Genomic DNA, 27477 nt, shown 5'->3' with positions numbered 1-27477 from the left:
GAAACACTTAAGTATAAATTTGATAAAAACTGTGCAAAATCTGTACACTGAAAATTATAAAACACTGTTCAGAGAGGTTAAAGAAGACCTTAAAACATGGATAAGTTACAAATCTAATCAAAATTCCAGCAGGTTATTCACAGAAATTGACAGACTAATTCTAAAATTCACATGAAAATGCAAAATGCCTAAAATGGTCCAAGCAATTTTGAAAACAAAAAATAAAGCTGAAGAACTATGTACGTGAGAAAATTAGATCACTAGTTCCAGACAACTGTAGGATCATTTTATGATATAATTTTAATACAGAGATGGCCATCACTTTTTCACATATATTTTATCTTTGTAAAATATAAAAATATTGCACATATCCCCTTTGACAATTGCCTCATCTTGTTCCCTCCTTTCTCCTTCCTAGAGGTAATTATGGTGAGTCTGGTAACCTTCTTTCCAGAACTTTTTTGTACATCTATGTACATGTTTATGTAGACTTAGAAAATCAGAGTGCCAGCATACCTCAGAGATATTGCAAGTTCAGTTCCAGACCACCACAATAAAGTGAATATTGCAATAAACCAAGTCACACAAATTTTCTGGTTTCCCAGTTTATATAAAAATTATGTTTATACTATGCTGTATTTTATTAAGTATGCAATAGCACTATGCTTAAAATAACACTGTACATACCTTAATTAAAAAACAGTTTATTGCTAAAAAATGCAAACCATCATCTGAGCCTTCAACAAGTCATAGTAGTAAATAACATTAAAGATCACTGATCACAGAACACCATAACAACTATAATAATAATGAAAAAGTTTGAAATATTGTGAGAATTACCAAAATGTGACACAGAGACATGAAATGAGCAAATGCCATTGGAAAAATGGCACCAATAGGCTTGCTTGAAGTACAACTGCCACAAACCTTCAATTTGTAAAAAATGCAGCATCTGTGAAGCCCAATAAAATGAAGTACACCTGTACTGTATATGTTTAATACTATGAAGGAATATATGAGAATGAAAAAAATTAAAATTGAGGACAATTGTTACCTAGGGGCAGGGCCAGAGATGGGGTCAGGGTAAGGGTATGGGTCAGTGAGATGGATAAGGATGCCATTTGAAAGGGTCCAGTCTAGGCAGCTTCAAATCTCTTGGTAATGTTTCATTTTCTTAACATGTTTCATTTTCTTAACATGGGAAACAGGGATATCGTGAATATATTTGGGTAAAAGGTTTCAAGATTTCTCAAAACTATATTAATTTATTTTCTATGACTTGAAATTATAACAGTCAAATAAAGTGATTTCTATAGTACCACTGTCACAACTTTCATCAGAGAGTATTAATGTAACTTTAATGTGTTCAGGCATGCTGAACACATATAGACTAAAGTATAAGACGGTTGAGTATAAGACAATATTGACGCATATTTGTTTATATTATTAGGCATGTTAACAGGACTGTAATTACATTTTGCAAACAGAAATTTACAAAACTATTTAAGGATGAAATACGATGGTGAGGATTTGCTTTAAAATACTATAGGAAAGAGATGCATGAGACAGATGAAGGGCAAAAATATTGTTAATTATTGGAGCTAGATGGTAGGTTCATGAGGGCTCTTTAAAATGTTCTCTCTACTTTCATAAATATTTGAAAAGTTCAAAGTTTCTTTTAATGAAAATTATATGTTAATGCTGGAGAAAAGATGTAATTTTACTAATTTTAGTGTCACAATATGCTTCTCCAGAAAAGAAAAATTACACACTTTTATATTAAGAACTTCTCAAGATTAAAAATGAGTTTAGGGCTTCCCTGGTGGCGCAGTGGTTGGGAGTCTGCCTCCCGATGCAGGGGACGCGGGTTCGTGCCCCGGTCCGGGAGGATCCCACATGCCACGGAGCGGCTGGGCCCGTGAGCCATGGCCGCTGAGCCTGCACGTTCGGAGCCTGTGCTCCACAACGGGAGAGGCCACAGCAGTGAGAGGCCCGCGTACCGCAAAAAAAAAAAAAAAAATGAGTTTAGACTCTGGTCTTAAAGATACTTTAAAGTCTTATAATAAAAAGACCCCAGTTGAACTCTTATTAACAGCAAAAGCATCTCTATAATCAACTACAAAACCTAAAATTAACTGATCTCTTTTCTGCTTTAATCCACAATATTCTATTCCAACAGGAGCTCTATCAAGTATTCAAAATGTTCCAAGATCACAGAACAAAGCGTGTCTTCCTCTCAAAGGCAAGCTACTGCTGGTGTGTAACCAACTGCATCAGCCTTCTGTGGATAAAAATAGCCTTCAAACACCGCATGCACCAAAGACCAAAGACCCAGGGAAAGTCTAAGAACAAAGCAGTTACCAGGGAGGAATTCGGCCGGCTGAGAGCTTGCCCTTCTGCCCTTCACACAAGAGTCTGTTTGCAACTGAGACTGGGTTCTTGATTCCTATAAAATAAAATTGGCAGAAAATGAAGTCAAAAAGTCTTCAAGTTTCCCACTCAATTCTGTGGCAGTTTCAATATGACAAATTTTAAATATCATGGAAAACTTTCTTTAAATATACTAATGAAAACCGTTAATTATCATGAAAAATAAGGATCAAATTGACAAATATATGAATACTTATAAGAACAAATATAAAACATATATTCTCATTTTATCATGTGCTACAGCAGCAAAGACTGAATTTGCAATAATACAAATTTAAATTAAGTTCCTTTTTAATAGATTTCAGTATAGAATTTAAAAAATAAACTGAAAATTTGGCATCTATTACCAAAACCATGAATTTCCTCTAAAGAATGAACATGATTACAAACAGCTTCAAATTTACTTTGGGGAGAAAAATTAATGACCAAAAATTTTAAATCTCACCTGCAAGAAAAAATAAAGAGAAAGTCCTACAAATGGGATAAGGGTGGGGAGAGGCCAAGTATGTACAAGATTGAGACTTAAAATATGGTTCGGATTGTTTCCAGAAGGGAAAACAAAATGTGAACAGTGAGAAAAGGGTGCTTACCTAGGAGGAAAAATAGGACAGAAAGTATTAGCATGAAAAAAATTGCTAGCATGACGATGACAATGACAAACATGACAATGATGATGATAGAAGACAGTGACAGAAACTTAGGATCCAGTATGCGCCAGGCCCAGTGTCAAGTCCTTAAATGTATCAGATTATTTAACTGATCCTTCAACTCTATCACATAAGTACAGTTATAAACCCTATCTGATTACTGAGGAAACATTTGCACAGGTTAAGTTACCTGCCCAGGATCACACACTGAGATTTTAACAAAGGCAGCTAATGTCAGAGACCATGCCCTTAACCACTAACTTATGGATGCTTTTCAGAACACTGTTAATAACAACAACAAAAAAAAACAGAAGTGGGATACAAAGAGACTAAAAACCTCAAATTAAGGTCACCAGATTGCCTTAAAACAAAACTAGATATTTAGCTAAACACCAAAAACTTCTCTGCCCCCCCAAAGAATGTATGAAGTAGCAAAGAAAGGAAAAGGTTAGATCTCTGTACTAGCTCTTTTTTGCGGTACACGGGCCTCTCACTGTTGTGGCCTCTCCCATTGCGGAGCACAGGCTCCGGACGCGCAGGCTCAGTGGCCACGGCTCACGGGCCCAGCCGCTCAGCGGCATGCGGGATCTTCCCGGACCGGGGCACGAACCCGTGTCCCCTGCATCAGCAGGCGGATTCTCAACAACTGCGCCACCAGGGAAGCCCTGTACTAGCTCTTAAAATAAATTTATTTTTGTATGTGATGATACAGTATTGTAAAGACATTAATAATTACCAAATTAACTTACAAATTCAAAGCTATAAATTCTCCATCAAAGCTTCAAAAGGATTTCTATGATGCATGACAAGCTGACTCTTAAAATTCATCAGGAAAAAAAATGAAATAAAATTTTTTGTAAAAAAACGAAGAGGTATTCACCTTACAAGATAACCATTTTTTATTAAAAGCTATTCTAATTGAGTGTGGTTTGGGTACAAAAGAGACAAATATATCAATGGAATAGAATAAAGCTGAAGTTGAGACACAAACACATGTGCATGTGGCTATTTAATACATGATATAGATAGTATTTCAAATGAATAGGAAAACGGATGGACTATCTATGAGAGGTGGAAAGAACACAGAGTGATGGGAGTCAGAAACCAGCTATCAATTTATCGCTTCTCAGCTATAAATTCACCCTTGGTTGCCTTATGGGTGAAAGTGGATATGGGCCTTTTAACTATGTTTCCTTTGCCAGCTGGCACACGGGTCAGCTTCGTCAGTAGAGGGCACTGGAGACACCATGCAGGAGGAAAAGGTGGCCTGCCAGCCAGGCTCCAGGAGAGCACCAGTTATTCTCACTATCTGGTCCACAAGGTTCTCTCCAGTGCTAAGTGCTTGCGGGGTGCAGCTTTCTCCAGCATTTGGCTACCATGTTTTCCCCAACTCCTGATTCAGGCCACAGCAGCATAGCTGACAGCCCCAGAAAGAACAGGACCAGGCCCAGCTCAAGTCACTGATCCCCACACCTTCTCCTCAGCCCCATAGCAAAGCACCCTGTGGGGCTGGCTGTCTAGGGAGCCAAAAGCCCAATCCTCATCCTGCAAACAAAGGTTTAATTCCCATGGCTTCCTGGCCTCTGTGTGCCCACCTATCAGCCTGAGGCCCCCAGGATTGTTTCTGCTCTCACAGTGACTGTGGCCTGGGTAACCCAGCAAAAAAGTGGGCTGTCAAACAGTCAGCTGCAGCCACACCTTTTTCTGTGAGGTCTGAACTCCCTTCCAACTTTATCCTTACCTGGGTAGTCTCCCTCTGCCCTTTACATTAAGCTTCTCCTGTTTAAACTGCTGTGTGGTTTCTGTCCCCTAGTTGGACCCAGACTGACACAGTAACCTTGGACAAATTACTAAATCTCTCCTGTGTCTCAGTTTCCTCACCTATAAAATGGGGATAAAAGTACTGACCTCAGAAGGTTATCATGAGAACTAAATGATTTAACATACATGAACTACTGGAGAACATTGCATGGTATGTATGTAATACTCACCCAATAAATGGTACTTAATATTATTGTTACTGTTGTTATTCAATAAATTATATAGGGACAATTTGCTGATCAATTCAGAAATTGATCAACAAACAATGCATTCAAGAAGCCAATGAAAAATAAATTACACATGTATTTGAAGAAAATGTAAGTGACTATAGTTACAGTTATGAGTGCGATAAACCTTAAGAAATGCAAAATACAAAAGCCACAAAAGGGAAAGTAATAAGTTTGACAAATAAAATTTTAAATTCCAATATGATAAAGCACGTTATAAACAGAGGTAAAAGGCAAGCCACACAAGAAGTATAAACAGTTCACAGAGAAATGCTAATGGCCTTTAAAAATATGAAATTTCATTAAATACCAATAAAACCTCATAATAAAAGAAATTAAAACTAACTGAAATGCTGTTCTTACCTATCACAAAAATCAGAAAAGATACAGAAGATTGGAACAATGAATAAGTAAATTGACCTAGTTGACATACATAGAATATACACCCAACAACTGCAGAATACTCTTTTGACGTTCACATGGAACATTCATCAAAATACGCCATAAGCTGAGCCATAAAGCAAGTCTCAGAAAGTTTCAAGGGGTTGGAACCATTCAGAATATATTCTCTAACCACAGTGACATTAAACTGGAAGTCAATAAAGTCTTTAGGCAAATAAATTTGACAACTCCTATGAAAAAGACAAATTCCTTGGGAAACACACATAAGAAAAAATATAGATAATCTTATAACTGGTAAAGATATTGAATCCCATTTATTTAAAACTTCCCACAAAGAAAACTCCAATGATTCAAAATAACTAATGCATTTTCCAAACAATTAAAAAACATTCCAATTGTACACACACTCTTTCAAAGAACAGAGGAGAAAAAAATCCCAACTCATTTTATGAGGCCAGTCATAACATGATTCCAAAATCTAAAAAGAATATTTTAAGAAAGTAAAATTAAAGCCAATCTATTATATAAACATAGATGTCAAAGTCTTAAACATCAGTAAATCAAATCCAGTGGAATGTGAAAAAGATAAAAAATTACAATCCTGACTTTATGCCAGGAATGAAAAGTTGGTTTAACATTCAAAAATCAACCATAAATTCCATCATATCTAACAAACTAAAAAAGAAAAGCCAAAGATGCAGAAAAACAGTTAATGATATTCAATAACCCATTTAAAATAAAAATTATCAGCAAACTAAGACTAGAAGGAAATGTCCTCAACCTGATAAAGAGCATTTATGAAAATCCTACAGCTACCAGCACACAGTATGGTGAAATATCTAATGCTCTCCCTCTAAGACCAGGAACAAAGCAAGGATGTACACCATCACCGCTTATATTCAATATTGCACCGAGTGTCAGAGCCAGCACAATAATGCAAGAAAAAAAAATTTTTAATATTAGAAAGGAAAAAAAAAAACTGCCATGATTCAAAGATGTGATTGTGTATATAGAAATTACAAGAGAATCTATTTTTCTAATTGCTTGAATTAATAAGTGAAGTCATCAAGCACTGAATATAAGTCCAATACACAAAACTCAACTGTATTTCTAAATACAAAAATAACTGTATATTAATTTTTAAAATATATATTTACAATAGCCATCAAAAAAACTTAATATCTAGAATAAATCTAATAAAAAGGGTGTATAAGACATCTATACTAAAAACCATAAAACACTGCTGAGAAAGAAATGAATAATATTTATACAAATGCACATATTTCATGTTCATGAACAGGAATATGCAATATTGTTAAGATGTCAGTTGTCCACATATGGTTTTATACATTCAATGCAATACCAGTCAAAATCTCAGCAGGGTTTTATTATGGACATTGACAAGTTGATTCTAAAAATTTTATGAAAATGCCATAAACTTAGAATAGCCAATACAGGGGCTTCCCTGGTGGCACAGTGGTTAAGAATCCGCCTGCCAATGTGGGGGACACGGGTTCGAGCCCTGGTCTGGGAACATCCCACATGCTGTGGAGCAGCTAAGCCCATGCGCCACAACTACTGAGCCTGCGCTCTAGAGCCCGTGAGCCACAACTACTGAGCCCATGTGCCACAACTACTGAAGCTTGCATGCCTAGAGCCCGTGCTCTGAAACAAGAGAAGCCACGCAATAAGAAGCCCACGCATCGCAACAAAGAGTAGCCCCCGCTCATCGCAACTAGAGAAAGCCCAGACCCAACAAAGCCAAAAATAAATTTATTTTTAAAAAAAAAAAGGTCTTCCCTGGTGGCACAGTAGTTGAGAGTCCGCCTGCCGATGCAGGGGACGCGGGTTCGTGCCCCGGTCCGGGAAGATCCCACATGTCGCGGAGCGGCTAGGCCCGTGAGCCATGGCTGCTGAGCCTGCGCGTCCGGAGCCTGCGCGTCCGGAGCCTGTGCTCCGCAACGGGAGGGGCCACAACAGTGAGAGGCCCGCGTACCGCAAAAAAAATGTATGCAAAAGACTTGAACAACACAACAAGGACATCTAAATGGCCAATAAGCATATGAGACGGTTCTCAATATCATTAGTCACCAGAGAAACTCAAATTAAAACAATAATACCACTACACACGTATCAAAATGACTAAATTTTAAAAAGAATAACAGTATCAAACATTGGCAAGGATGCAGAGTAACTGAAATGCTCATACATTGTGGGAGTATAGATTGTAACAACTACTTTCTAAAACTGTCTGACAGTATCTTCTAAAGCAAAGTACATATGTACTTAAACTTACCATTCCAAATCCCAGGTTTATACTCAAGGGAAATATTAATAAGTGCATATGTCTACCAAAAGACATGCACAAAAATATGCACTGGAGTTTTATTCATAACAGTCAAAAACTAGAAATTATTTAAATATCCACCAAGAGAATAAGTTATTTTATATTCATGCAATAAAATGCTATTAACACAAAAGAAAAAACTACTATGACACAAATCATAAATCAATCTCACAGGCATAACATTAAGCAAAAGAAACCAGACACAGAGGTGTACGATTCCATTCATAGGAATTTGAAGAACAGGCAAATTAATCTATGGTGCCTAAAGTCAGAATTAATGGACAAGGGGGAGTGGGTAGGAGGAGAGTACAAGAGGTATAAACTAGGAAGAGGCATAAAGAACCCTTCTGGGAGTTTGGAAATGTTCTATATTTTGACATGGAAATGTTTTATGTCTTGATTTGGTGGTGGTTTACATGGCTATATACATCTAGAAATTAATGAAGTTTTATACTTAAAATCGCTTATATGTGGAATCTAAAAAATGGTACAAATGAACTTATTTATAAAAGAGAAATATAGTCACAGATGTAGAAAACAAACATATGGTTACCAGGGGGAAGGGGAGGAGGGATAAACTGGGAGATTAGGATTGACATATACATAATATTATATATAAAATAGATAACCAATAAGGACCTACTGTATAGCAAAAGGAGCTCTACTCAATATTCTGTAATGGCCTATATGGGAAAAGAATCTAAAAAAGAGTGGACATATGTATAACTGATTGACTTTGCTGTATAGCAGAAATTAACACAACATTGTAAATCAACTATACTCAAAAAAAATATTTTTTTTCAAAAATCTGTGCCTTCATGTATATTTTGTTTAATAAGTAAACAGCAAAACATTTGTATCTTATATGTACTGATGTGGAAAAAATCTCCAAGACATCCTATTTAAAGAAAAAAAGAGGGCTTCCCTGGTGGCGCAATGGTTGAGAGTCCGCCTGTCGATTCAGGGGACGCAGGTTCGTGCCCCGGTCCGGGAAGATCCCACATGCCGCGGAGCGGCTGGGCCCGTGAGCCATGGCTGCTGAGCCTGCGCGTCCGGAGCCTGTGCTCCGCAACAGGAGAGGCCACAGCACTGACAGGCCCGCGTACCGCAAAAAAAAAAAAGAAAGTTTCATAATAATATGTACATTGATTTTTTTTAAATATATGCAAAACTATGTTTCTCTTACATATAAATATGGATAAATGCACATTATTTTACTGGTTAAACCTCCTAAGGAGTTTTGGAAGGAAAGATTTGGAAGACCAAAGGTAAATTTTATTTATATCATTTGAAGTTTTTAACAATAAAAATATATTATTTGTGTATTCAAATAATTGCAAAACTAATAGAATATCCTAACTCCCATTTTACATGTCTGTAATCTCTTGAGGAGACGGAGGAGAATGATCAAACTCTAACCAAAGACTTGGACATAAGCTATTTCACTGTTTTCTTTCTATCTGTAGGTAAGATTTTCTGTTTTAAATTCCATAAAAGAAAACAATGTTTGTTTTCAACACTATTCCAAGTAAGAATGAAGAAAACAATTGAGCTAAGTCTTTAGGAGGAATGAAATGGTAATATTCAGGTTTTTTCTAAGAATAGAGATAATGTGTTATAATGTTCACATACCACTCAGTGCTCCAACAGCTCCAAAATTCAGGGATTTTCCATCCATTATGCTGGCATCACACTCAATTTCACCCAGGAGATTTAGATTAGATCCCATTCCTGCATTTGTAAAAGGAGAATCCTAAAAGATAAAAACAAACATTAAAATACCATTAGTCTTAGAGAAGAATTAATGTCAACACTTCATAAACTCTTCCATAAACTAGAAAGGGAAAGAACACTTCCCAACTCATTGTATGATACCAGTGCAACCCTGATTCCAAAACAAAGCAAAGATATCACAAGGAAAGAAAACCACAGGACAATATACCTTGTGAATATTGGCACCAAAATCCTCAAGGAAAGCAAATGCAGCAAAATATGAAAGGATTAAACACCATGAACAAGAGGGATTCCAGGAAAGCAAGTTTGGTTTAATATCTGAAACTCATTGTAATACACCATGTTAATAAAGAATAAAACAAATTTTTAAAACATGATCATATTAATAGAGAAACAGTATTTGACAAAATCCAATACCCTTTCATGAGAAAAACACTCAACAAACTAGAAATAGAAGGGAACTTCCTTAACATGATAAAGGGCATCTACAGGAGTCCAAAGCTAACATCATATTTAATGGTGAAAGACCCTTTCCCCTAAGATCAGGAACAACACAACAATGTTCACTCTTACCACTTTTTTTCAGCATTATAGTGGATATTCTGAACAAGACAATTAGACAAGAAAGAAAAACAAAGAGCATCTAGATTAGAAAGGAAGAAGTAAAATTACCTCTATTGGAAGATGACATGATCTTGTATACAAAAACTCCTAAAAACTCCACTAAAAAACTATGAGAACTAATAAAAAAGTTCAACAGGATTGCAAGATATAAGCTCAATATGCAAAAATCAGTTGTATTTCTATACCTTAGTAATGAAAAATCTGAAAATGAAATTAAGAAAACAATTCAATTTACAATAACATCAAAAAGAATAAAATAGAAATAAATTTAACAAAAGAAGTGTAAGAGGTGTACAGTAAAAACTATAAAACATGTTTTAAAGAAATTAAAGACCTAAGTCAATGGAAGGACATCAATGTACATAGAATGGAAGACTTAATATCTTTAAGATGGCAATACTCCCCAAATTCGTCTGATTCAACACAATCCCTTATCAAATCCTAGCTGCCGTTTTTTGCAAAAATTGACAAACTAATCTTACAATTCATATGGAAATGCAAGGAACTAAGAATAGTCAGAACAATTTTTAAAAGAAAAACACTTTTTTTCTTTTAAAAATTGAAGGCTCACACTTCTAGGTTTTATAACTTACTACAAATTAAAGTAATCAAGACAGTGTGATATGGACATATAGCTAAGGACAGACATAGATCAATGCAATAGAAGTGTCCAGAAATAAGCCTTACACTTATGGTCAATTCATCAGGGATGCCAAAACAATTCAATAAAGAAAGGATAACTTATAAGAACCTACTGTATAGCAAAAGGAACTCTACTCAATATTCTGTAATGACCATATGGGAAAAGAATCTAAAAAAGAGTAGATATATGTATATGTATAACTGATTGACTTTGCTGTACAGCAGAAACTAATACAACATTGTAAATCAACTATACTCCAATAAAAATTAATTTTTTTAAAAAAGCAGAAAACAAATACTTCTTTACTGGGTTCAGCAATTTAGTAAGTGAAAATATATATACAATAAAGTTTCAGTTACAGTATTAAAAAAAAAAGAGAAAAGAAAGTATAGTCTTTTCCATAAATGGTGCTGGGACAATTAGATATCCAAACGCAAGAAAGTATCTGAGTCAGAAATCACAGTCAATGCAGAAAAATTAACTATGTTCTAAGCTAAGACCAATATTATCTAGGAAACCAGGGCAATTCTTTACCAACCTAAAGATCACCAAATGCCCAAAATTATTTACAAATGTCCCCAGTTTCCTGGATCCAAGGAAAACTGACCACAACATTAAGACCTCCCTAATGTGTACCTATAACTTGAGCAAAGGGGTCAGGTATTTGAGACCAGGGCTTTTGTTCTAATGCAGTTAGAAAATCTAATTGTCCACAGAATTTTAGAAGATCACAGACTGGAAAACAACAAAAGGTCTGTATAATTAAATAGAAAGTGAGTGATACAAACAATAAGTACTTTGAGGATTCAAAAGGAAATGGCCCAGTATAAGATGAAGAAGTTAATAGCAGATTTCCTGAAGGATGTAAAACAAAACCAAAGACTGGTCAGGGAGCTAGAAAATTCCACTTGGTGGATATGCAGGGAGCAATACATAGGCAGCCGTAAAGCGTCAGAGTCACAGAAGACACATTTAGGAAACATGGTTGGCTGGAGCCAAATATGGAGATTGCTCCATGCCACTCATCAGAATCTGGACTTGATTGGGAAAATAATGAGAAGCCATTCAAGCTTTCTGTAGAAGAAAAAGTCAAGATGAGTATATTGGCCAAGGAAACATAAACTGACATTCACATATTATTGATATATGAAAAGGAAGGGGAGGAAACTGAAATCAGAGAGACCAAACTGGAGGCTATTTTACAATGCAGGCTTGAAACATTAACCACTTGATATGAAATGACAGCAGCAGGGAAAAGTAAATAGAAAGAAAGAGAAAAGGACCAGAACTTCCAAACTTGAGAGATAAATAAAACCATTAATAAAAATGGGGCATTTTATAAGATGAAGGAAAGAAATTGCGTAATTAATTGTAACGAGTTTGAATAAGGCCTTCCAAGTGAATATTCTACCTAAATCAATTCACAACTAAATATTGGGAAAGAGATCACAACTAAATAAGGACTATGATTTAGAACAGATAAAGACTGAATCCTTGCCCTGGATTATTTCATATATATGTGTATATATATATATATATATATATATATATATATACACACACACACACACACACACATATATGTATGTATGTATATTGGGGGAGCGGCAGAGAAAGGTTTACTGCAGGCAGGGCCAAGCAAGAGTGGGTGGCTCGTGCTCAAAAGCCTGAACCCATATATCCAAACATATAAAGACCCAGGTCAGAAGCCTCTATGACACTGAACAGAGAGACTGTACAAGTAAGCACAAGTAAATTATCACCATATTACAAGGGTTTTTTTTTTTACTCTACATAACCTCCCTTGCCTAATCACATATATCTTTCAAAGTATGTGAGAAAGGAACTGAAATGTGAGAAAAATTTAAAGCATCATATTTAGTCATTCCCAAAATATATGTACAAGATCATAACAGTATATATGCCATTTCAACAATCTTTAAAATGGGATATATCAGCAAATAAGCTCTGCAAAATTAATTTCAATATAATACAAAGTTAAAAATCACAAAGTGAACTAAATTATTCTAAAAATAACTCTTGCCCAATGTTTAAATTTGACATTTCAAAAATACCTAAGAAAAAGGGATATAAGAAAATTAAAGGATATATTAGAAGCAATTTTTTTTCAAAAATACTTCTCCTACTTCAAAATACATTTATAACTTCAAAAGTGTGTCTACTGAACTTCTGCTTCTGACTTTGAAGGCATAATAGGGATCATATTTGTCCTCTTAACTAGAAAATCAGACAAAATATATGAAACAGACAGACTTCATTCAATAGCCAGCACAGGACTGTGATCCTGAGAAAAACAGACACAAATCAGGTGCCTCCACTTAATCCCTAGAGATACTTTTCAGACCACAGCACAGGGAAGAGGAACCCAAAAAAGAGCCAACATTCTTCCAGAGTTGAGGAGACAAAGTTATGAGTTCACGGAGGCCAGAAAGGCTAGAATATGCAGTACAGGGTGCAAAGAGGAGGAAGCTACACGGAGAGAATGCCAGAGGCCTGTAGGACCCTGAGACTTTAAATGAGTATTAGCCTACATACACTTGTGAGGAAGCTACAAGACCAAAGAAAGAACCCCTGGAAAAGAGTAAGCTGAGCAATCCCTGGAGCTCACACAGAGGGGAGAATAAGTCATGTTCCCATCAGCCAGAGTGAGGACATCAGGAAAAGTCTCAGGTAACGTCTAGAGTTGGGCCAAATCAGCCCTAGAAACAAGGCTACTTTAGACTTGCACTAACAAGGTTTTAAAGAAGCCTCAAGGGCTTCCCTGGTGGCGCAGTGGTTGAGAGTCCGCCTGCCGATGCAGGGGGCACGGGTTCGTGCCCCAGTCCAGGGAGATCCCACATGCTGCAGAGTGGCTGGGCCCGTGAGCCATGGCCGCTGAGCCTGCGCGTCCGGAGCCTGTGCTCCACAACGGGAGAGGCCACAACAGTGAGAGGCCCGCGTACCAAAAAAAAAAAAAAAAAGCCTCAAAAGGATCAAAATGATTTACACAACAGTGTCCCAGAACAAAGTCCTACAATATTTGAAGAAATACTACAATATCCAACTCCCAAAGATGTAAAATACAGTGTTTAAAAAAAACCAAAGATGACCAGCATTCAAATAAGCAGAAAACTATGCCTCATAACCAGAAGAAATTACCACACAAAAACAGACCTATAAATGACAGATGATAGAACTAGCAAACAATTCTAATGTTAACTAACAATGTTAAACTAGCTTTCGCAAACATACTCTATATGTTCAAGTACGTATAGGAAAACATGAAGATAAGAAGAAAAAGAAGCTATGAAAAAATAAATTAATCAAACTTCTAGAGATGAAAAATATAATCTAAGGTGAAAAACACTTTGGAACAAAGAAAGGTTTTCACATTAGGTAAAACTAAAGAATCCAAATAAAATATGGACTTTAGTTAATAATAATGTGTTAATACAGGTTCATTAACCGTGAAACATGTACCATACTAATATAGACGCTAATAGGGAAGACGAGGTATTGGGTGTACTGGAATTCTCTGTATTAGCTTCTCAATTTTTCTATAAATCTAAAACTGTTCTAAAATTAAAACTTTATTTTAAAATATCAAGCCACAGCCTGGGAGAAAAATTTTACAAAACATAAAGGTAGAGGACTTGTATCCAGTATATACAAAAAAATCATACAACTCAGTAAGACAATCCAAAGTTTTTAATGGGCAAACAATTTCATGAACAGATTGCAAATAATACATGAAAATATGTATAATATCATTAGTCATTAGGGAATGCAAATTGAAACCACGAAATACCACTAAAATGGTTAGATTTAAAAGGCCAACAATAGTGAGTTTTGGCAAGAAAGTAGAGTAACTGTAACCCTCATACACTGCTAGTAAGAATAAAAATAGCAAATAGTTTGGCAGTTTCTTTAAAGTTAAGCATACACTTACCATAGATCCAGCAATTCTACTCCTAACTATTTATCCAAGAAAAATGAAAGCATATGTCCACATAAAGACTTGAATGAAAATGTTCATATCAGCTTTAATCAGAACGGCCAAAAGAGGGAAACAACACAAATGCTCATCGACTGGTAAATGGATAAACAAATTGTGATATATCAATACAATGAACCACTATTCAGCAATAAAAGGAACAAATTCCTAATTTACCCAACAATATGGATGAATCTCAAAAGCATTATGCTAAGTGAAAGAAGCCACTCACAAAAGGCCACATAATGTATGATTCTATTTACACCAAATTCTAGAAAAGGCCAAATTATGAAAAAAGCAGATAGTAGTTGCCAGGGGTGGCTGAGAGGAGGGGATCCACTGCAGACAGGCATTATGAGAGAATTTTGGGGGTGATGGAAATGTTATATGTCAAGATTGACTTGGTAGTTACATTGGTAGTTACATTTGTCAAAACTCATCAAATTGTACACTTAAAATTGGTGCATTTTGTTGTATATAAATTATATTTCAATAAAAGTGAAAAAAAATTGTACTTATCACTCAGTATAAACTGACCACCCCATACACTAACTTTCCCCTTATAATGTACATAAGCTTTTTATAAGGTCATTTGTTGTTGATTTTCTGAGCTGAATCATTTTGTACAACTAGCAATCATTATATCCAATCAGTAGCCAGCGATCCTTTTAAAATCCTGTTTACTCCCCTGTTCAAAAACCTGCAATGGTTTCCTGTCATACTTTAGAATAAAATCTAAAGTCTTACTTTCCAAGGTTTACAAGGCCCTACGTGATCTGGCCCCTCTCTTCCTCTCCCTTACTATGCACCAGCCACACGCCTCCTTGTAATTCTTGCACAAGAGGAACACTCCCACCTGAGGGCTTTTACATTTTGAAATGCTGAGCTTAGTGAGCAATTATAGTAGGGGAAAGAGGCAGTAAATAATGACTGCGTGTGTGTGTGTGTGTGTGTGTATACAGAAACATACACATACACGTATGTCTGCATATATAAATAGCTGATGTCCCATGATGGTAAGTACTAGAAAGAAGAATAAAATGGGATAAGAAGAGACTTTCCCTTCAAACCCAAGACTCCCTTCCCCGACACCTTTGTTTGCATGGCTTTGTCCCCCATCTTGTTCATGTGACATCTCTGGGCAGGTCAGTCCTCCCCATACTGACTTAGCATTTCCCCAACCTTCCCCAATGATTTTTTCTCTTACTATCTTATTCTTCTCTATGGTACTTTTTACTACTTCACATTATATATAATTGTCTAATTCTCCCCACAGAATGTAAGCCCTGTAAGTACAATAATTTGTCTTTTTAGGTGTTATATCCCAATGTCTAAAGTAATGCTTGGTACACAGTAGGTACTCAATAAGTATTTGCAGAATGAATAGGAGTTAATTACAAATAGATATAAATAGAATAACTGATCACTGTGTACTATAAGCCCTTAAGCAAGCTGATACTTACTGATTCCTACAGGTTACTGCTCTAAAGAAATGCCAGAAAAATGTAATAGAGTGTTAAGAATCCAGTCTTTTCACAGTTGAAACAAGAGAAATGAAATAAATTCAGGCAACAGAATTTTCAGTTTCTAAAAGATAACATTTTAAAAGCAAAATATTTTTTAAGTTTACTTACAACTTTCAAAGGAGACAAAGCTTTAAAAAACAAGATCACTTTGCTTAACCCAGCAAAGAGAGGGCAGGAAAGCCAAGAGGCGAATCAAGAGCTACACACCCACCATGACATGGAAACCCTTTCTTATTAATGAAATTTGGAAACACCGAGCCAAGGCAAAGATCTGCAAAGCATTACTCTTTCACTCTAAACCACAACCTGTATTACCCATTTAATGTCCTTTGCTGAAAGCATAAAATAAGAACTGTTTGCAAGGCTATGGGGTATACTGTACCTCTGGGGATCTATTATGAGACCTCTATTAACAGCACTTACAGATGCAAACAATTTAGTTTTCAAATGTTGTACAAAAACTGGACTGGCACATTGTAAAATCATTTTTATATAAAATGATTTATGTCTGTCCAATTTCCAATCTTCCTTTAAGGAGAAGTTAGACATTTACAGGAAATTACTAATATGTTAGTATTCATACCTTGTTAATCAAGGGCAAATTCAACAGTAGAATGAAATTACGTGATAATACACTTTCTTATTCAAAATTAAGTATGCTAAGATATCAAAATTATTTTTACTATTGCCTTCATTAATAAGCAGGTAGTTTTATTAATCTAAAGCTAATGAGGGAAAAAATGGAACTGCTTTTGAAACAATTTCTTGAATCATTTTTAAATAGAATAATAAACACAGGATGTATACTCCATGTTGTTAATAGTCTTTTTCAAACTAACACTAGTAAAAATTGTACAATAAACCTATCCTACCTGACACTATCCTAACAATTACAAACTCCCTGGTATTTCATCATCAATTCTCACTATTTATAGGATGAATAGAAGCCAATGAAAATGTATTACCAAACAATCATTGAGGATATTTTTATTAAGCAGTCAATTAAGCTCAAATTTTCAAGACCAGATTTCCAATTTAGATTCCTCTGTGGTGGTATAGGCTAAGATTCATCCATTCATTCAACAAAAAATTATTGTTCATCTATGTGCCAGGCAAATCTTTCTGTAAAGAGCCAGATATGTTATATAGTTCAGGCTTGGCCACACAGACAACTCTACAACTACTAAACTCTGCCTCTGTAACATGAAAAGCAGCCAGAGAAAATACACAAATGACTGAGCATGGCCGTGTCCCAATGAAACTTCATCATAAACACTGAAATTTGAATTTCATATAATTTTTTGGAGTCATGAAATACTATTCTTCTTTGGAGTTTTTTCCAACCATTTAAAAAAGGCAAAACCATTCTTAGTTTGCAGGCCATTCAAAAACAGGCAACAGTCCAGATTTGGCTTTCAGGCCATGGTTTACTAATCCTTGACCTAACACATGGGGATATAGAAATGAACAAAACAGAAAAATATCATTGTCCACATGGAGCCAGAATTCTAGCTAAGGGAGACAGACAATAAGAAATTAAATAAATTAGATAGCTTATTAGATAGCAGTAAATATGATGAAGAAAACAAAACAGGACAGGAAATAGGAAGTACTGGGCATGGCAAGAGGGCTTATAAGGGGGAGACAAAAAAACCACAGGGGTAGTTACAATATATTTTTCCTTTTAAGTGTTAATCTGATGTAATTTCAGACTGACAGAGAAATGCAATAGTAGTATAGCATCAAGAATATATGAAGAACTCCTATAACTTTCAATAACAACAACCAAAAAAGAACCCAATTATAAAATGAGCAAAGGACTTGAATAGACGTCAACAGACATTTTTACCTGAAGAAGAATACAAATGGTCAGCAAGCACGTAAAAAGATGTTCAACATCATTATTCATAGAGAAATAAAAATCATAGTCACAATGAGGTACCACTTTGTACCCATGAGGATGGTTATAATCACAAAAACAAAAAACAGCAAGTGCCAGCAAGAACATGGAGAAATGGTAGCACTTGTACAGTGCCGCTGGTAGTGTAAAATGGCTCAGCTGTTGTGGAAACAGTCTGCTGATTTCACAAAAAGTTAAACACAGAAACTGCTGAACAATCATGACAGGAAGATACTGGAACTCACCAAAAAAGATACCCCACATACAAAGCCAAAGGAGAAGCCACAATGAGACGGTAGGAGGGGGGCAATCACAATAAAATCAAATCCCACAACTGCTGGGTGGGTGACTCACAACCTGGAGAACAATTATACCACAGAGGCCCACCCACTGGAGTAAAGGTTCTGAGCCCGACGTCAGGCTTCCCAACCTGGGGGTCCAGCAACAGGAGGGGTATTCCCAGAGAACCAGACTTTGCAGGCTACTGGGATTTGATTGCAGGACTTCAACAGGACTGGGGGAAACAGAGAATCCACTCTTGGAGGGCACACACAAAGTAGGGTGCACATCAGGACCTAGGGGGAAAGAGCAGTGACCCATAGGAGACTGAACCAGACCTACTTGCTAGTGTTGGAGTATCTCCTGCAGAGGCCGGGTGGCGGGTCGGAGAGGGGGGGGTGTCTGCGGCTCACCGCAAGGACAAGGACACTGGCAGCAGAAGTTCTGGGAAGTACTCCTTGGCATAAGCGCTCCCAGAGTCTGCCATTAGCCCCACCAAAGAGCCTCTAGGCTCCAGTGCTGGGTTGCCTCAGGTCAAAAAACCAACAGGGAGGGAACTCAGCCCCACCTATCAGCAGGGAAGTGGATTAAAGTTTTACTGAGCTCTGCCCACCAGAGCAACACCCAGCCTCACTCATCACCAGTCCCTCCCATCAGGAAGCTTGCACAAGCCTCTTCCACCAGAGGGCAGCCTCATCCACCAGAGGGCAGACAGCAGAAGCAAGAAGGACTACAGTCCTGCACCCAGTGGAACAAAAAACACATTCACAGAAAGATAGACAAAATGTAAAGGCAGAGGATTATGTACTAGATAAAGGAACAAGATAAAATGCCAGAAGAACAACTAAATGAAGTGGAGATAGGTAACCTTCCTGAAAAAAATTTCAGAATAATGATAGTGAAGATGATCCAGGACCTCGGACAAAGAATGGAGGCAAAGATCAAGAATATGCAACAAATGTTTAACAAAGACATAGAAGAATTAAAGAACAAACACCTAGAAGAATTAAACAATAAACCAACAGAGATGAACAATACAATAACTGAAATGAAAAATACACTAGAAGGAATCAATAGCAGAATAACTGAGGCAGAACAGATAAGTGACCTGGAAGACAGAATGGTGGAATTCACTGCCACAGAAAAGAATAAAGAAAAAAGAATGAAAAGAAATGAAGACAACCTAAGAGACCTCTGGGACAACATTAAATGCACCAACATTCACATTATAGAGATCCCAGAAGGAGAAGAGAGAGAGAAAGGACCCAAGAAAATATTTGAGGAGATTATACTTAAAAACTTCCCTAATATGGGAAAGGAAATAGCCACCCAAGTCGAGGAAGTGCAGAGAGTCCCAGGCAGGATAAACCCAAGGAGAAACATGCTGAAATACATAGTAATCAAACTGACAAAAATTAAAGACAAAGAAAAATAATTAAAAGTTACAAGGGAAAAATGACAAATAACATACAAGGGAACTCCCATAAGGTTAACAGCTGTTTTCTCAGCAGAAACTCTACAAGCCAGAAGGGAGTGGCATGACATATTTAAAGTGATGAAAGGGAAGTACCTACAACCAAGATTACTGTACCCAGCGAGGATCTCATTCAGATTCAATGGAGAAATCAAAAGCTTTACAGACAAGCAAAAGCTAAGAGAATTCAGCACCACCAAACCAGCTCTACAACCAACACTAAAGGAACTTCTCTAAGTGGGAAAGACAAGAGAAGAAAAGGACTCACAAAAACGAACCCAAAACAATTAAGAAAATGGTAACAGGAACATACATATCAATAATTACCTTAAATGTGAATGGATTAAAGGCTGCAACCAAAAGACACAGGCTTTTGAATGGATACAAAAACAAGACCCATATATATATGCTGTCTACAAGAGACCACTGCAGACCTAGGGACACATACAGACTGAAAGTGAGGGGATGGAAACAGATATTCCATGCAAAGGGAAATCAAAAGAAAGCTGGAGTAGCAATACACATATCAGATAAAATAAACTTTAAAACAAACACTGTTAAAAGACACAAGGAAGGACACTATATAATGATCAAGGGATCAAACCAAGAAGAAGACATAACAATTATAAATATATATGCACCCAACATAGGAGCACCTCGATACATAAGGCAAATGCTAACAGCTATAAAACAGGAAATCGATAGTAACACAATAGTGGGGGACTTTAACCCCTCACTTACACCAATGGAGAGATCATCCAGACAGAAAATTAATATGGAAACACAAGCTTTAAATGACACAATAGACCAGATAGATTTAATTGATATTTATAGGACATTCCATCCAAAAACAGCAGATTACATCTTCTCAAGTGCACACAGAACATTCTCCAGGATAGATCACATCTAGGGTCACAAATCAAGCCTCAGTAAATTTAAGAAAATTGAAATCATATCAAGCATCTTTTCCAACCACAATGCTAAGAGACTAGAAATCAATTACAGGGAAAAAAAACGTAAAAAACGCAAACACATAGAGGCTAAACAATACGTTACTAAATAACCAAGAGAACACTGAAGAAATCAAAGAGGAAATCAAAAAATACCTAGAGACAAATGTAAAGAAAACACGATGATCCAAAACCTATGGGATGTAGCAAAAGCAGTTCTAAGAGGGAAGTTTATAGCAATACAATCTACCTCAAGAAACAAGAAAAATCTCAAATAAACAATCTAACCTTACACCTAAAGGAACTAGAGAAAGAAGAACAAACAAAACCCAAAGTTAGTAGAAGGAAAGAAATCATAAAGATCAGAGCAGAAATAAATGAAATAGAAACAAAGAAAACAACAGAAAAGATAAATAAAACTAAAAGATGGTTCTTTGAGAAGATAAACAAAACTGATAAACCTTTAGCCAGACTCATCAAGAAAAAGGAGGACAGGACTCAAATCAATAAAATTAGAAATGAAAAAGAAGTTACAATGGACACCACAGAAATACAAAGCACAGTAAGAGACTACTGCATCAATTCTATGCCAATAAAATGGACAACCTGGAAGAAATGGACAAATTCTTAGAAAGGTATAACCTTCCAAGACTGAACCAGGAAGAAATAGAAAATATAAACAAACCAATCACAAGCACTGAAATGGAAACTGTGATTAAAAATCTTCCAACAAACAAAAGCCCAGGTCCAGATGGCTTCACAGGCAAATTCTATCAAACATTTAGAGAAGAGCTAACACCCATCCTTCTCAAACTCTTCCAAAACACTGCAGAGGAAGGAACACTCCCAACCTCATTCTATGAAGCCACCATCACCCTGATACCAAAACCAGACAAAGATACTACAAAAAAAGAAAATTACAGACCAATACCAATGATGAATATAGATGCAAAAATCCTCAACAAAATACTAGCAAACAGAATCCAACAACACATTAAAAGGATCATACACCATGATCAAGTGGGATTTATCCCAGGGATGCAAGGATTCTTCAATATACGCATATCAATCAATATGATACACCATATTAACAAATTGAATAATAAAAACCATATGACACAAGAGGGAAGAGATGTGGGGACATATGTATATGTATAACTGATTCACTTTGTTATAAACCAGAAACTAACACACCATTGTAAAGGAATTATACTCCAATAAAGATGTTTTAAACAAAAAAAAATATATATGATCATATCAATAGATGCAGAAAAAGCTTTTGACAAAATTCAACACCCATTTATGATAAAAACTCTCCAGAAAGTGGGCGTGGAGGGAAACTACTTCAACATAACAAAGGCCATATACGACAAAACCACAGCAAACATCATTCTCAATGGTGAAAAACTGAAAGCTATTCCTCTAAGATCAGGAACAAGACAAGGATGTCCACTCTCACCACTACTATTCAACATACTTTATTCAAAGTATTCAATCATACTACTATTCAACATACTTTTGGAAGTCCTAACCACAGCAATCAGAGAAGAAAAGGAAATAAAAGGAATACAAACTGGAAAAGAAGAACTGTCACTGTTTGCAGATGACATGATACTATACATAGAGAATTCTAAAGATGTCACAGAAAACTACTAGAGCTAATCAATGAATTTGGTAAAGTTGCAGGATACAAAATTAATGCACAGAAATCTCTTGGATTCCTATACACTAACAACAAAAGATCAGAAAGAGAAATTAAGGAAACAATCCCATTCACCACTGTAACAAAAAAATAAAATACCTAGGAATAAACCTACCTAAGGAGACAAAAGACCTGTACTCAGAAAACTATAAGACACTGATGAAAGAAATCAAAGATGACACAGATGGAGAGATATACCATGTTCTTGGATTAGAAGAATCAGTATTGTGAAAATGACTATACTACTCAAAGCAATCTACAGATTCAATGCAATCTCTATCAAATTACCAATGGCATTTTTTTTTTTTTTTTTTTTTTTTGCGGTACGTGGGCCTTTCACTGCTGTGGCCTCTCTCATTGCGGCACACAGGCTCCGGATGCACAGGCTCAGCGGCCATGGCCCACGGGCCCAGCTGCTCCGCGGCATGTGGGATCTTCCCGGACTGGGGCACGAACCCACGTCCCCTGCATCAGCAGGCGGACTCTCAACCACTGCGCCACAAGGGAAGCCCCCAATGGCATTTTTTTACAGAACTAGAACAAAGAATCTTAAAATTTGTAGGGAGACACAAAAGACCCCGAATAGCCAGAGCAATCTTCAGGGAAAAAAACGGAGCTGGAGGAATCAGACTCCCTGACTTCAGCCTATACTACAAAGCTACAGTAATCAAGACAATATGATACTGGCACAAAAACAGAAATATAGGTCAATGGAACAAGATAGAAAGCCCAGAGATAAACCCACACACCTATGGTCGACTAATCTATGACAAAGGAGGCAAGGATATACAATGGAGAAAAGACAGACTCTTCGGTTAAGTGGTGCTGGGAAAACTGGACAGCTACATGTAAAAGAATGAAATTAGAATACTCCCTAACACCATACACAAAAATAAACTCAAAATGGATTAGAGACCTAAATGTAAGACCGGGCACTGTAAAACTCTTAGAGGAAAACACAGGAAGAACACTCTTTGACATAAATCACAGCAAGATCTTTTTGGACTCACCTCCTAGAATAATGGAAATAAAAACAAAAATAAACAAATGGAACCTAATGAAACTTAAAAGCGTTTGCACAGCAAAGGAAACTATAAACAAGAAGAAAAGATAATGCTCAGAATGGGAGAAAATATTTGCAAACGAATCAACGGGCAAAGGATTAATCTCCAAAATATATAAACAGCTCATGCAGCTCAATATTAAAAAAGAAAAAAGCCCAATCAAAAATTGGGCAGAAGATCTAAATAGAATTTTCTCCAAAGAAGATATACAGATTGCCAACAAATACATGGAAGGATGCTCAACATCACTAATTATTAGAGAAATGCAAATCAAAACTACAATTAGGTATCACCTCACACCAGTCAGAATGGTCATCATCAAAAAATCTACAAACAACAAATTCTGGAGAGGGTGTGGAGAAAAGGGAACCCTCTTTCACTGTTGGTGGGAATGTAAATCGATAGAGCCACTATGGAGAACAGTATGGAGGATCCTTAAAAAACTAAAAATACAATTACAATATGACTCAGAGATTCCACTACTGGGCATATACCCAGAGAAAACCATAATTCAAAAAGACACATGCACCCCAGTGTTCACTGCAGCACTATTTACAATAGCCAGGTCATGGATGCAACCTAAATGCCCATCCACAGACAAATGGATAAAGAAGATGTGGTACATATATACAATGCAATGTTACTCAGCCATAAAAAGGAACAAAATTGGGTCATTTGTAGAGATGTGGATAGACCTAGAGACTGTCATACAGAGTGAATTAAGTCAGAAAGAGGAAAACAAATATTGTTTATTAATGTATATATGTGAAATCTAGAAAAACGGTACAGATGAACCGGTTTGCAGGCCAGAAACAGAGACACAGATGTAGAGAATAAACATATGGACACCAAGGGGGGAAAGTGGGGCGGGGAGGCGGTTGGTGGTGGGATGAATTGGAAGATTGGGATTGACATATATACACTAATATGTATAAAATAGATAACTAATAAGAACCTGCTGTATTAAAAATAAAATAAAATTCAAAAAATAAATAAAATACACACAAAAAAAGAATTAGCATATGACCCAGTAACTTGATAAACAAACACTTGTACAGGAATGTTCACAGGAACACTGTTCACTATTCATAGCAAACACTATTCACAGCAAAAGAATGGAAACCACCCAAGTGTCCATCAATGGATGTACGGATAAACAAATTGTGGTATATAAATGAATAATGTTGAATAATATTCCACAAAAATGAATGAAGCACTGATACATGTTACAATGTGGAAGAACCTTGAAAATATTATGCTAAGTGAAAGAAGACACACAAAGTCACATGTTGTCTGATTCCATTTATATGAAATATCCAGAATAGGTAAATCCAGAGAGACAGAAAGCAGATTGGTGGTTGCCAGGGATTTGGGGAGGAGGGAATACAGAGCAACTGCTTAATGGGTACAGGCTTCCCTTCGGGGAGTGAAAAGTATTTTGAAACAAGACAGAGGTGGTGGTGGCACGATATTATGAATGTTTAAATGCCACTGAATTATTTACTTTAAAATGACTAATTTTGTGTTCTTTGAATTTCACCTTTTGCATTCTATGAATTAAACAAAAAAAGGCAGACACAAAAGAATACGTACTGCATGATTTCATTTCAGAACAGGCTTTACCCTGGAGTGACTGGAAGGGGCAGAAGGGGCCTTCTGGAGGGCTGCAAATGTTGTTTCCTAATCTGGGTGCTGGTTCACTCCAAAAACTTCAAGGAGCTACCCCTGTACCATAAATGTGTATGCTTTTCTATATGTATACTATACTTTAATAAAAAGTTTTGAAACTATAGTGTAAATTATTTTAGATAAAAGATTAATGGCAAATTTTTTAAAAAAAAGGTTATCAGTGTTGGGTAGAGAACTCAAGGGATCTCTCTGTATTATTTCTCACAACTGCTGTGAATCTACAATTATTTCAAAGCTAAAAGTTGTTGTTTTTTTTAATCAGAAGAATGAAAATTTCCAGACTCCTGTCCCCATAGATTCTGACCTAGGTCATGTGGGGTAAAGGTAGGGACTCTTCGTTTTTTTTTTTTTTTTGGAACAAGCTACCTCAAGTGATTCTGATTCAGCTGGACCATGGCCCTCTCCTTGAGAAACTCCAATCCACATGAACTCCACAAGCTGCTTAACTTCCCTTTCTCCTTGAACCCTACCTTGAGGAGGCTTGTAAAGGCATCTGTGAGCAACAGCACAGAGGAGGTGGAGAGTAAGAAAGCACAAGTGAGTCATGAGAGGCTACAAAAGCTAACCACTCTGGGAAGCAGCGTTGAACTTTTACTGGAGAAAAATGAGATGAACTGGAAAAAAGATTAATAAAATGTGGGAGAGTCAATGGTGAAAGGACATACAAAAGTTTCCAGGTAATCATCACAGATGTAGCCACAAATATTATGCACAAATCAATTATTTTCCTTAGTATGTTTTCCATCAAGAATTAATGGAATCAAGATAAGACAAATGATGTTGGAAGCTAAATATCCTTTAGGAGGTTAGCAAAACAAAGTTCAGAAATCAGTGCAACATGCTTGTACTTATGGTCATTTCTGGTACATTCTTCACCACAATCACTGAAAATAATATTTTACTTCTGGAACTAGAAGTAAATAAAGGAACAATTTAGTTCATGCTTAGCCAGGTCACAGAGTATTTTGATCTGCTTCTGCTCCAGCTCAAACTCTTTGGAGTGATATACCTTGGTTCTGGTTCAAATTACTTCAGTGGGAAATTTTTTGAAAAGTCTTTAGTTTGATTTGAAGTTCATTTTCAAAATAATAAGTTAATACCTTAGTCCAATTCCAATATTAAATAATCAAATCAAAGCTCATTCCAGTCTTATTCTTACTTTTGGTAGAAATTCCTGTTGCAACAATTTGCAAACTCTAGAGCAAAAAACTGAGGCCAATTAAATCATCAGTTCATTCTCTCAGGCCTTCCAACAACACAAAAGTTGGCATATCTGTCCAAGCCTTATTTCCATCTGTACCTTGAGCTGAAAAATAGTTTTAGTTACACAGCTTCCTATACTCAAAAGGGGCAGCTGTCGCTCAGCCCTGGCAGACTGCAACCCTCAGAGAATGCAAGTTCCATGTGACCAGATCTCACTTTTTTTCAAAAGAAGTTAGAAATCCAGGTTTTTATGAGTCTCCTGATTTTAAATGTTCACAACAAATTCCAATTTTTAAGAACTTGTCTATGGACCAATCAACACACATCTGTAAACTGTCTCTTCTGCAACCTCACTTTGTAAAGGTTAATAAGGTCTCATGCTTCTCCAGATACAAACTCTCAGCTTTGGTAAGTCTTCAGTTTTCCACATAATACAGATTTTAGGCAAAGCAGCTCTTCGACACAAATGCCAGTCCCAACAACAGATCATGATTTCATTCTCATGCCTTGCTGAATACGGAAAATATTGAATATTTGTACTACTTACTACTTAAACAAGAAGAATGATAAATGCAGAAGTAAGCCGTTTAATCTGTGTTGTAGACTAACTACCCTGTGTCAACACACTTAACTGAGAGCCAGGTTAGTGGTCAGAAATGCCACATATCTTCTGATTATGACAATTGGAATTTATAATACTTTTTTGCTCCTCCAAAATGAGTCAGACAAGCTTTCTACCCAGAATCCACAAGAAGAATGATGAAATATCATGTTATTTTTCTCAAGACTACCTTGATCACCATTAGTATAGACAACTTCAT

The 27477-nt window shown here is 36.4% G+C and overlaps 1 protein-coding gene across 3 annotated transcripts in view; it reads right to left on the bottom strand.

Moving 5' to 3' along the window:
• The window catches only part of TASP1 (taspase 1), a 235770-nt gene that overhangs the window by 183409 nt on the left and 24884 nt on the right, over positions 1 to 27477 (bottom strand). For all 3 annotated transcript variants that reach the window (XR_014326839.1, XM_082858198.1, XM_082858199.1), the window contains 2 exons: positions 9507 to 9627; positions 2362 to 2446 (listed from right to left, as the gene is read on the bottom strand). Coding sequence is in view for 2 of the 3 variants with exons in the window: in XM_082858198.1 (XP_082714324.1) it covers positions 2362 to 2446; positions 9507 to 9627 (206 nt within the window). In the remaining variant the exon portion in view is untranslated. The remainder of the gene's footprint in view (positions 1 to 2361; positions 2447 to 9506; positions 9628 to 27477) is intronic.

This window comes from Leucopleurus acutus (genome assembly GCF_964270905.1).
Source record: "Leucopleurus acutus genome assembly, chromosome: 16".
NCBI classification, from domain to species: Eukaryota; Metazoa; Chordata; class Mammalia; order Artiodactyla; family Delphinidae; genus Leucopleurus; species Leucopleurus acutus.
This window is presented reverse-complemented; position numbering and strand designations above follow the sequence as displayed.